This window comes from Pagrus major, chromosome 12 (assembly GCF_040436345.1).
Source record: "Pagrus major chromosome 12, Pma_NU_1.0".
Lineage (NCBI taxonomy): Eukaryota > Metazoa > Chordata > Actinopteri > Spariformes > Sparidae > Pagrus > Pagrus major.
The window spans coordinates 12,984,124-12,996,551 of NC_133226.1; the positions used below are offsets into that span (position 1 = coordinate 12,984,124).

At 41.7% G+C, this 12,428-nt stretch overlaps 1 protein-coding gene across 1 annotated transcript in view; it reads right to left on the bottom strand.

Annotated features, from left to right (window-relative positions):
- LOC141006142 (transmembrane protein 132D-like) overlaps positions 1–12,216 on the bottom strand; it is a 39,267-nt gene extending 27,051 nt beyond the window's left edge. Inside the window, exons 1-4 of the mRNA XM_073478272.1 lie at positions 12,120–12,216; positions 6,776–7,135; positions 6,208–6,736; positions 243–380 (exon numbers count right to left, since the gene is read on the bottom strand). Of these exons, the coding sequence (XP_073334373.1) occupies positions 243–380; positions 6,208–6,736; positions 6,776–7,135; positions 12,120–12,216 (1,124 nt within the window). The remainder of the gene's footprint in view (positions 1–242; positions 381–6,207; positions 6,737–6,775; positions 7,136–12,119) is intronic.
- Positions 12,217–12,428: the final 212 nt, after the last annotated feature.

Genomic DNA, 12,428 nt, shown 5'->3' on the forward strand with positions numbered 1-12,428 from the left:
ACCGATTTGAAAAGACTTAATTTATACCCTTGACACCTGGTCAAACTAATGTACCCACTTCAGATGTGCTAATGTTTTTAACTTAGCAGCTACAAAAAGGGTAGCGAAGGGAATAAGAGAGTAAAAAGAAGTGACAGAAGACAGAGATTGTTTAAGTGTAGAGACAGAACATTTGAAAAGCCTGGTGAAAAGACACAAACTTCTCACATTGTGCACGTATACTGCGTACGCAGTGGACTGACCTCTTTGCAGTGATGGCAACCTTCCTCTGACAGACAACGGAGACGGTCGCTCCTCTGCCAGGCTCCACAACGATGTCCCACAGCGCTGAGTCACTGGGTCGCACAGCACTGAATGACAGGCCTGTTTTTACTGTTGCCCTGCAGCAAAAAGATAAACATAAAGTCCAGTTAGAGCAAAGCATGAATTTCATTCTCAATTATACATTTACTGTTTGTGAGATGTCTCATTAACTAATTCAATTTAGATGTAAACTGTTTGTTTTGTTTTTATTCTGTGTATACGTGCGCATGCTCTGTATGTGTTTGTTTCATTCAGGCCTAATGAGGTGACTCAGCGACAGGCTGACGTGCAGCAGGCTGTCGGCAGACTGAGAATTAGCAGGAGCATTTATTCCCATTAGCCCTAGGGAGAAGTGGGAATCAGTTAATCAGATGTCAGACACACACATCACTCCACTGGGAGAGATAAAACGCTTATTATAAATAATGTGAATGGACAGTCCTCGAGGTCCAGCAATCACTACGCCTTTCTTATTTTTAAGCAGACGTCCCTCTGCTAAATTATTGTGTCAAATATCATCGGGACAGGGTCACAGAGCAGATATTTGAGCCACAGGCTGAAGAAGGATACAAGGGACCCGTAGAGCTTCTGATCCACGTTTTAAAATGCAGGGATTCACTAATCTGCACTCGCACAGACACCCAGCTACGGGGCGGGAGCTTCATGTGTTTCCAAAACAGGCCAATTTCCTCATGGCAGGGATTCAACGAGGTGCTGGAAACGCTCCAGAGGGAACCCAGCCCATGCTCACTCAAGAGCATCACTTCGCTCCTGCGGTTTTATCAGCAGGATTTTCAGGCTAGGAATAATTTGAAAACCCCCAACCTCAATAAGGTGTTTTATTAGGTCTCCAACAGAATGTGGCTGGATTGACGTCACCGAGACAATCTTGACACGAGGCACGAGCTCCACCTGGCATCAGGTTGACTGTGGCCGTGAAAAAGGATGCCAAAAGACCAACAAAAGCAAAAGTAAACATTCCCGTTGAACTTTTCTCAAATGTCTCATCTGTTGATACCACACAGATCTACACTTTCATTATGTTTACCACAAGTTTCTTGCATCAGCATGTTCAGACACAAATTTAGAAATTATACAAAGTGTCATTTACTTTCGAGCAGCCCTCAGAAAGAGAGTCAGAGTACTCTACATAAATTTGATTAATTTACTTGGAAAGTGTTGAAATGCTTCACTTTTTTTACACATTTGCTTCCCAGTAATGGTTTCGAGAGGCTGCTATTTTACAGCAAACAATCTGTCTCTGTTTTAACAACATGGAGTTTGTCATTTCAGCAACAAGGCCGTCTTCAGATAGCTGAAGAACATTAAAACTGACAGATGGAAAGACACACGCACATATAAAATCTATTCATGCCAGAGAGAGGGTCAGTTTGCATGCCCTCGTGTTCAGCACACACACACAGACACACACACAGAGATCCAGATACACACTTGACAAAAACTGATTTGTAATCAAACAGCAACCAGACTAATCAATAAGCGTTGACACGGGGTCAAGGTCAGAGTTGTTGGGCAGACAAAATACAGTGAACACACAGACACACACACACACACACACAACGGAAGTAAATTGTCAAGTTCATAGTTCAACAAATGCTGGTTAAAAACACAGCTGGGCAGAGATCAAACTCGAGATCAAAACCTTGTAGCCAAAGGCCAAATTTTAACATCAGATTTTCATTTTAAATTTGAATTAATATTTTAAATACAACTAATATAAATATTGATTTAATTACACAGGTCAAAGCAGATCTAGAAAACAAGACCCCAGCTTGTAAAGTCTTACATCGTAATTTTTTCTGACTAAAATTATTATGTCTTACTAGTCTTGTCACAGTACTTGAATTTTTCACTTTGATAGAATTACCTGAATAATTTGATACCATTTTCAATACCAAAGGGAAAAAATTACATTGAGAGCCAGTAGCGGACTCAGGATGTTTGAGGGAGCAGGGGCGAAGGGAAAAAAAGGGCCCCAGCTGCATACAGTAGGGCACCGGAGCGGTCCGAATCCATCAGTGTTGAAGGCACAACATTTTAGATTCTAGTAGCAGTGAACAGCAAAAGGACTGTAGGAAGCATTAAATATCACACTTTTTTGTTTTCTTTAGATCAGGCCTATTAAAACAACATGTGAGTGTGTGTGCGTAAACTTGCTGCCAGAAAGAGTGATAAAGCGCAGCAGGTGCAGGTGTATTGATACTGCACAAAATGAGTATTGAAACCATCAAAATTATTCAGTCCCAATTTTCGGCAAAGTGCATTTATTATCCCATTTTCTAGCTGCTTGTCCAGCTGAGCATCGCGGTGACAACAGCACCTGACGAGCATCCCTCCCTGGGGTACGAACCACTTCAGCCGTCTCCCGTTGAGTGCGGAGGAGCAGTAACTCAATGCCAGGATCTTCCTGGATCACTGAGTTTCTAACACACAAGCAGACACGAGCCTCCCTGCAGAGAAACCTCATTTCGGCCACTTCTACCCTCACTCTTTGTCTCTGTCAGTCACTACCCACAGTTCATGACCACAGGTGGGGGACAGAATGGATATCGACCTGCGAAGTGAACAACTCTCCACTGCTGTTTTACAAAAGTCAGTCAATCTCTCTGTTTAAAAATGTCACGCTGGAGAGCTTCCAATTCTGTTGTTTGGCTCTTAATTTGATTAGCCATTCATGCAGAGGAAAAGGAGTGAATTCGTTGTTTGTGGATGTGACATTTTGTGTCTCTCTCAGATTGAATTTAAATAGCATACTTCAACACTGTGTATTTCCGCCTCTTTTTTTTTTTTTTTTTTAGCTAAATGTGAGCCCACAAAATGTTTGACATTCAATCTGATGAAATGTTCTTAAAGGTGTATGAGAAAGATCTTCACTGACTGATTGTTTTATGCCTAAACAAACTAAATAAACAAAATTACATCATTTTCATGGCTGAACCAACTGAATGAATAAACTGACCTTAAAGGACAACACAATTTCGTACTGTTTTACTTTGTTTATATGTGGCGGACCCTGCCACCTTTCTAGCTTCAAACAGTGTTCTGGACCTTATTTTCCTCTGAGAACAGCTTGTTTACTCAGTTATGGAAAAAAGTAAATATTACTTAGATTGTATTATTACCTCATTCATATTGTAAATGTTAGAATATTGAATTTGAATGTCCTCTTCAAACCGACATAGTGCCCTTTTAATATCACGTGATGACAATTTTGAAAATAGCTTTTCAACACAGATGTGTTTACAAGCATCCTGTGCGCTTAACAGGTGGGTATGGTGCCCTTGCAAACCACACACAAACACACACACACACACACACACACGCACACACACACACAAATGTACATGCTTAATCCTGGCAGTCAGTGCAGATCATCTCTACCCCAAAGGGTTAACCTCTTGATTCATTTTCAATCAGGGCCACAGATTATCTGGCCTAACTCTGCTGGAGTGGACTCAATCTTGGGCCAAAGAGTGAAGTAGAGCAGGGATTTCTCCCAGGAGGAATCAATCACTTTGCCAAGCTCCTCAGAGCTAGCCTTCACTTGGACTTAACTGCTGGATTCAGTCCCTCCGTCTTGTCCAATCTCATTCTTGATGCGGCAGTAGGTCAGAAATACACGGAACGAAAATCACTGACCTGACCGGAGGAACTTCTCCAGCACAGTCAGGAAGTCAGATTTTGGGGAATTTCAGGTGGAGAGGCTGTTAATCCTTCCAAAAAGTCAAAACAACAGCAGATGTTAAAGGGTCAGCGTCTCTCCACCAAATCTTATTCATGTAATTTCGGCGACGCTGGCATGTCTTCATTCAGGTCACTGGGTCTGTGTGTTTGTGTGCGTGCAGGGATGTTTGTGGAAGTCTGATATTTGAGAAGAGCACTGGGATTGACTGCCACAGAGCCACAGGTTTAACTGCTGTATGTGCCCTACGGATTAATACACATATCTTAGCGTTTCTCTCCATTTGCCTGCGTCCCGCTGCAGATTACTGCGGCGTCGGTATGTTGTTTGCAGCATGATATCACTAAATCATGGGATTAGAGAGAACTTTGTCTTGCGTTTCAAACAAAACCATTAAGCTGAGTAAAGACTGGAAACGCAAACCTCCCGCGATGGCGTTACACTTTACTGATCTGCAGCGTTCTGATAAAAACAATTTTACTCCTCTCAGTGATGTGCATCAAAAGGCAGCAAGTTGAAACTTTGAAGCAGATTGAACTGTGTGTTTCGGTGCGACAGGGCTGCTTTCATATTAAGTTCACTTTTACCCAAAGGAGTAAGGAAGATTTTAGTTATTTGTTTTCCTGCTCCATTAAATAGATGCATTATTTATGAAGTCAAATACCCAGAGAAGCTTGTTGAAATGTTAGTGGGATGTTGAGATATGAAAACCAGTGAATCATTTGCCAATTATTTCCCGGTTTATGGAAGAGTGCTCTCTGTAGCTCCCCCACTAACTGAAAAGTTGGAGGAGACAGGATATAACATGTCAGTAATTTATGAAGCCAGTGGAAACTGGCAGGCAACACAAGTCATGTTGGCACTCAAGCATTTTACCAAATGGCCTTGATGTTGAGCCCCATCAGTATTCAAGTGCCTTAAGTGACCATTTAAATGCATGGAGCTTATCCCTCATGAAGATGCTCAAATATACTGTACATCACAATGATTCAGTTAAGTCTCAGTCTCTTTTTCTGCTTCACGGCTTTCAGTGACAATTAAATTTTATGTGACTCCTCCTAAACTCTGCAAACTCAGCAACATAGTTGAATAACTATGATGTTTTCTAGGAATGGCATTTTAAGCTAAACACCCTCTTACTTTATTTAATTATGCAGGGCCAAAGAGAGACATTAGTATAGTAGTATGTCGTACACATAGTATGTGATTATCCTGGTTCAGTGTCATATTGGTCAAAATGGATGATACATAGTACAGCACTGACATCTGTGAATCAGACAAGCTAAATAGCTATCAAGATTTAATTCAATAATAATTTAATCAATTGTTTTCTTTGTCGACTAATTTGTTGATTATTTTCTCTATTAATCGATTACTTGTTTGGTATAAAATGTCAGAAAATGGTGAAAAATATGGATCTGTGTTTTCCAAGGCTCAATGACATCCTCAAATGTCTTATTTTGTCCAAAACCACAAGAGATGTAGCTTCTTGTCATAGAGGAGCAAAGAAACCAGAAAATATTCAGATCCAAGCCGGAATCAGATCCAATCAAAATTTGGCAATAACATCACTGCGAGGCACAAAAAACAAATAGCAGAATTCATTTATAGTGTCTCTTGCAGACAACAACTCTACAGAACAATACAAGATGTTGGGGTTATTTTACTATCCAGTGTTGAACTTTGTGGCTTTACAACATGCCTTAATTTATGTGTGTCTTGGCCAAATATATAATACATATGATGCTAGGATGGTTTGGTAACATCTCATACTGATGGCCAAAGACCAAAAGATAACTCTCTCATGTCTGTTCAGTAAATACAAAGCTACAGCCAACAGAAAGACAGCCAACAGTTAGCTTAGCTTGGCTCAACTGGAATTGCTGGAAATAGGGGGAAACAGCTAGCCTGGCTCAAAGGCAACAAATCCGCCTATCAGCACCTTTAAAGCTCACCAAATAACACATTATATCTTGTTTAATCCGTACCAAAAAAAGTAATGAGGAGTTTTACGGGAGTTATATGCAAGAAAATGTCTTGGTCTTGGGTCTTGGCGACACTGCTCAAGGCCAAGAACTAGTCTGGCACATACCGTAACCCCCTGCTTATCTAACTTGCCAAGACAGCCTGTAAGCATATTTCCCAAAATGTCATTTTTTTTAAGAGCCGCTTGGTAAGGAAAAGGCATAAAGATTACTCACCTGAGAGTGAAAGTTTCCAGGGTCGACGTGCTCGCCAGGAAGACATAGAAAGTTGCAACGTCTGTGGTCTTCAGGGGCTTGGAAGAGGTCTGAATCACCACGGCGCCTCCCAGCCTCAGTCGGAAAAAGGTGGGATTCCCTGGTGGAGTTCTGAGCAGGTTGACACTTCCTACCCGCCTCATCGGTGTCCCTGATCCCCCAGAGTCTCTTCCTCTTCCCACTCCCACACGCTGCAGGCTATCCTGTGGGGTGCACTGGCCTGTCTGATCCCTGCGACTCTGAAAGTAGACCTCCACCAGGTTCCCCTGAATCCCTTTAACTCCTTCAGTTCTTCCTGCTTCCCTGCTCGAGCTGCCAGATCGACTGGCTGAGCTGAACCAGGCGGGTTCTGGCTTCAGCTGTGCCACACAGAATCCACCTGGAGTCACCAAGCATGCCCCACGAACTTCCCTCGTCTCCCAGAAGGCGTAAGCCGTCACACATTGAGCTCCATCCTTTGCCTTGACTCCAGCGCTTTTCCTCCCACTGACTTCACCAGACTCCGTTCCTTCTTGCCCAACAGTGATGCCACTATCTGTGGGCATGTGGAAGAGAATCTTGACAACAGGAGAAGAGGAACGAACCTGGCGAACCAAAATGACGGGCAGGATCCTGGGCCCACTGAGGAGCTGGTCTGGTTGAATCGGGGCATCTACAGTCAGGGGGCCATATGAGGCGTTGACAGCTGGCTGGAGGAGCCCAGCGCTGGGACCAGTGATGAGAAAAGTCTTAGTCTGAGCCTTCAGGCTGGAGTTCCCCGTTGCCTCAGAACTGTCCTGCCTCAGAAACACGTGATCCACGTTGAGGACCTGAAAGTTGACGCTGGGATAAACTGGAGATGGGGTTGCAGACGTCCCAGTGTCTTCAGGAAACATCTGACCTTGAGCAACTGGGAGGGGAGAATTTACAAAGAGAGATAAGTGTAAGTGTGTTTCCACAGCTGCCACAAAATCAGTCTTTCACTTTAACTGAGAACACTTGATCAAAGGGATCACAGCTCGAGACAGAATGAAAGGTCAATGACTGGGGTCGAGAATAGTTGGTGAGACACAAGGTAAAGGCTTGTTGATGCAGTATATATGGCTAATTTCCCTATACCATTTAAGGGCCTTCGAAGAACTTCCGGCAGATATTCGAGACCTTATCACGCTGTACTTTCCTGAAATTATTCATTATATAGCCGTCTTATACAATCTGCTATTAGTGTAATTATGAGTCTGAGAGACAAGGACAGAAGGGGAGACATCAGCCACTGTCTATTTCATCCCCGCCTCCAAAGTCTCAAAAGTCAACTTGACGAGGCTGAAGGAGTGTTAAGGGGTTTTGCTCATGTAGGGAGGGTTAAGCTCACGCTTATCACAGCCCTGTGCTTGCGAGACCACTTTTATGCACTTGGAACACAAGTGCTCCCTTGAGGATGGTTTTCAGCTTGCAGATGCTGCTCTGTGCACGCACATCACACGCACGTGCCAGGTTTCTTGTGCGCTGGTTTTGAGATGAACTTAAATGCTCCATTTCTTGCCCTTAATCAATCTTTGCCCCTTTTTCGGGGCAACCAATGCAACGTGCCCTTCCTCTTCAAGACAACAAAAATGGAAAAAATCGAATGGAAAAATGGTGGTTGATTACCATGGCAACAGTAGAGGCCTCAAACAATTCAGATCAGCCCTACCAGTTGCTGGACTGAAAAAGAGGAGTGCAAAGGAAAGGAGTAATATAAACAGCATGTACTGTAAATAGGTTGGAAAAGTTCAAGGGTTTGACGTAAAACTGCTGAGTGACGGATTCATCTGCACACTTATCATCGCGTTTATGTGGGGAAAAAAGCTTTCAAAGTCATTTCTACACCATTGAGATCATTCATTTTTAGAACCATTCATAACCGCTGCGTGACACAGAAAGAAATGAAGTGACTTTTTCCACATTTTTATGCTCAGCACATTTTTTGCTCACCTTGCCTCTTAAGCAAAGAGTGCAGACCCTGGGTGTCCTTGTCTCTGAAAGCTGAAGAGTCTATTCACATGACCCTCAGACAAACTCTGAAACCTGATGCAACAGTTTTCCAAAGTTGTTCACGTCTAGATATTATGAAGTGCAGATTAAACTACAAGTCCATTGGTGGCATTGAATGTCGTTGGACTGATGGGAAAGTCTCATTTATATTGCTAATGTAGCCAGGTGGTGACAGTGAAATAAATCCACAGGTTACTGATTAAACGTTGAGTCAAAGGAAACTCCGGCTAAATGGTTCTATTATAAAAAATAATTTCCACCACTAAAAGAGAGGAAGTGTATACCTCTTGTAACTTCCCTGAGATGACTGCTTGTCCCAACAGGATGCTGCATGCGACAGCTCCCACCTTCTCCTGCCAAAGACACTTGGTAATTTGCCATCCTCCATGTTGAAGTGCTCCAAAAATTAATGTGTGAATTTGACTTTACCTACCACAAAAATAACTTATCAAAAAAGCAAACATGAGGCAAGGCAGAACCTCCATTTCTCCCCAAAGGTCTTGGAAGTGATATATCATTCTTTTCTGATTTTCAAACTGTATTTCATGAATACATCTAAATGCAAATCCATTTTTTCTTTCTGAAGGCAAAGGGAAAATCTTTGGAAAAAATACAGATGTCAGGGTTGATATTAAAAATGTAGTATCCAGAAAACCACAAGGAAAATGTCTTATAGATTCAACAGATCAGACTGACGCCATGAGGTATTTCATAAAAAAGGCCAAATTACAGCAGATACCAGCAGGCACACATCATTTTTTCATTATATCTGTAGAACTGAGGTAAACCAATAGAAATATTGAAGATAATACTTAGGTGATCCAACTGGACACCACTGATGTTTTATTCCTTATCTGTTGCTGTAAACACTGAATTTAATTTGTTTAAATAAACTGACATTTTACGGTGTAATTACCATCTCCACCGGGGAGACTGTGTTATTGCTGAGGTTTATCTATGAATAGATGTTAAGCCAGGACAGTTGGCCAGATTTCTGCTTTTAGGCAATTAATGGCTTTAGCTGTAAACAGGAATTCCTTGTTAAAAACAAGTTTTAATTCAGTTTTTTTTGGTATGATTGAGAAACCAAACTTAAGTGAAAACTTTTTATGAATGTTGGCTTTGGGTTTAAACTGGAGAATTATTCTTTGGCAGATGTTTCTGCTCTCTAGTTTATATTATTGGCACTATTCTACTGCAGTAAGCCTGAGAAAGTCTGAATAATGTTGGTTTTCAGTTGCATTTTGACCTTTCCAGCACGTCATTGTAATTCAATGTATTACCCTCCTCTAATATATACAATTTCTACATACTGTTTTAATGCTCTCTGATACATTTAAGATATCCTATGGAACTGTATGCATCCTGTTCCCACTCATCCTCTGTATTATGAAGATGGATCAGCCATGGTTTGGTACTCTGTATATATTTGTTGTATCTAAATATCTTATGTAAATGTCTGTTATGCAGTTTAATTGTGGTTGCTAATCGCTATTGTAGTTGACTTTTTGTGACCTTCACTGGATTTTATGCCAATCAGCAAAGAAACATCTGATAGCAATCAAGCACCAAGCAAATCTGATGAACCTCAGAGTTAGTCTCTGTTGTTCTTTATGTAATTGTTTATAAAACGGTGCCAACTTTATCACGATGTGCACCGGAACATTGATTGATTTTTCTTTCTTTTTTTTCTTTTTTTTTTTTGCCGCTGTGGTTTACTCTGCACCATCTAACACATCAATGCGCATCTTTAGTATTATGGTCCATTTGTTGGCTGATATAAATAGAGCCGGACCAGAGTAAAGAATTCCGACATCAATATATCTGATATACACACATTTATTGCAGTGATCCCTTAAATGTGGTTATGAAACACTTGAGACAAAAATATGTTATGGAGGCAGGATATTTTATAGTTTAACAATAAACTCTACTGTCTAAAATGACATCAGTGCACTGAAACAGTAAACTTCACTATCATTTTAATAATGAAATATCACCCCAAGCATCATTTCTGCCAAAAAGTTTTTGACAACATATACAGTGATACAGATATATCTGTGATAGTCGAACCGATATATCGGTCGGGCCCTAGCTTGAGTATAAAGTGCCAACGCTACAAGCCGGTCCATACTGTGTCAAGGTTGTAAAGCCATCTTGTTAAAAAATATCCTCATACTGAGTGAACCTTATCGACATCAGGTGGGCACTGCAGGTCGAAGCAATCAACGGAATGATGAAAAACAGAGAGAGGAAAATAATCCTCAGTCTGGTCAGTCTGCAGCATGTCTAACCGTTATTACAACCACTATAATAGGCAAGGGCGTCACTTTGTGTTGAAAAGTCGTGGGGTCTTAAGGTCTCTGATGTAAAAACATTTTTAAACGGTCTTCAAGATATGCGATTTCAGCAATGGGAAGAGGGGATCATATGAGGTCAGGGAAGATTGTTACAGCGGGACATAAATTGCAAAATGGCGCATCGAAATTCATATAATCTGATTTGTTGGTTAGAATTTCTCGGTGCAAGCTCTATTTCAGCACATTTTTAACTAATGATGCTTTTCAAAAGTGATGAAATGGTCCATTACCTGTGATTATAGGCAACATGTTGCTTCACAGAAGTAAACACTGGTCTGTGGGACGAACATTAAAAATAAGGCTTTCCAAAATTCTTTGATAAAAAAACAGTGTAATAGGTGTTTTTGTTTTTTTAACCCTCTGATTTGAGGCTCAAAATCAGTCTACCATGAACATATATTACTTATTGATTAGATATGAATTTGTCCTGGCTGGATATCCTGCAGGATCCTAACATGCGACATTAGAAGAAAAAAAAACTACTTGAAAATATTTAAACTACTATCACAAATGTGTCAATCGCTGACACGACAGGCAGCACGTCTGTGACTGGACTGAAAGATAAGGCTGCCATGCATATTCATGGTTCCCGAGCAGAGAAGATATGAAGGCAGAACTCTATCACTTAGACACGCATTACGAACACAGCTGCACAGCTGTGAGTCCGGCACTGGAAGAGAAATTCAGCGGCCGCCACATATATATACGATCAGGCAGATATCATGTGCAGATATAAACCCGGGCAATCTCAGAAAGTAGTCCTTGGCATGATATCTGTATCACAGAAACAGACAGCTTACTGTGACTTCATCACTCCCAATGCAGGTTATCTTTAAACAACCAGAGAGACAGCTGTGCAACCTCAGCTTCGGGCCTCTTTAATCCCACAGATGAGGCTTCCCGAAGCACACTGCAGAGCATGCTGTCGTTTTCATTTAAACAGAGGGACAATGAAATGGACAGGGGGCATGGGTAGTGACTGTAAAGCCCTCAAAAAGAGGAAAACACAACTTTACACCCTGATGCAGCCAGGCAACAAAATTGCTTTTACAATCCCAAATGTGTTTGTTTATTTTTAAGGCTCACTTCTAACACACATCTTCCTCTTCCTCAAAAACTGCAAAGTCCTTTTACTTATAGTTTGTGCTAATAAAAGACTAAAGGAAGCAGCAGCAAGCTGTCCCATCTTGTGCATATGCCAGAATCATAACTTGAGGAGGGGGGCTGGTGGGATGTACAGTAAAGCAAATCCTTTATATCCTGTTTGTGTGTATTTAGATCATCAAAGCATGTTCAAGAGCATCTCATCTTCATTAATGTCCCCTTGTAAACACAGCTGGAGCCTTTAAACTACTTCCAGCACAGTTATTTTCATACATGTGAAGGCTTGGTTCCTTGGGTCTGCTCCAACACACACACACGCACACACACACACACGAGTAAAATCAGGAAAAAAAAGTTGTTTTTTTATCTCTCATCGACAGCAGTCACACATCTCACCTCGAACAGCTGTGAGGACAGCCACTGCCACGACTGGGAGCAGTGAGCAGCGGGGGAAGTTGAGCATCGTGTCAGCAAAGTTGCAGCTCGTGGCCATCCAGAGAGAAAGCGCTGGAGACAGAGTCATTACATTGTCTGGTGTCCGCTAAAAGTGACTTCCTCTGACTGCAGAGGGTCGAGGGGAATGCAATAAAATGTTGTTTGACTTCCTCCACGTTTTCTGCGTAAAACGTCCCTCTTTTTTGTTTCCAGACGCGCTCTCCTCTCTCCTCTCCTCTGGTTCCTCTGAGTGATGAGAGGGATCTCCTC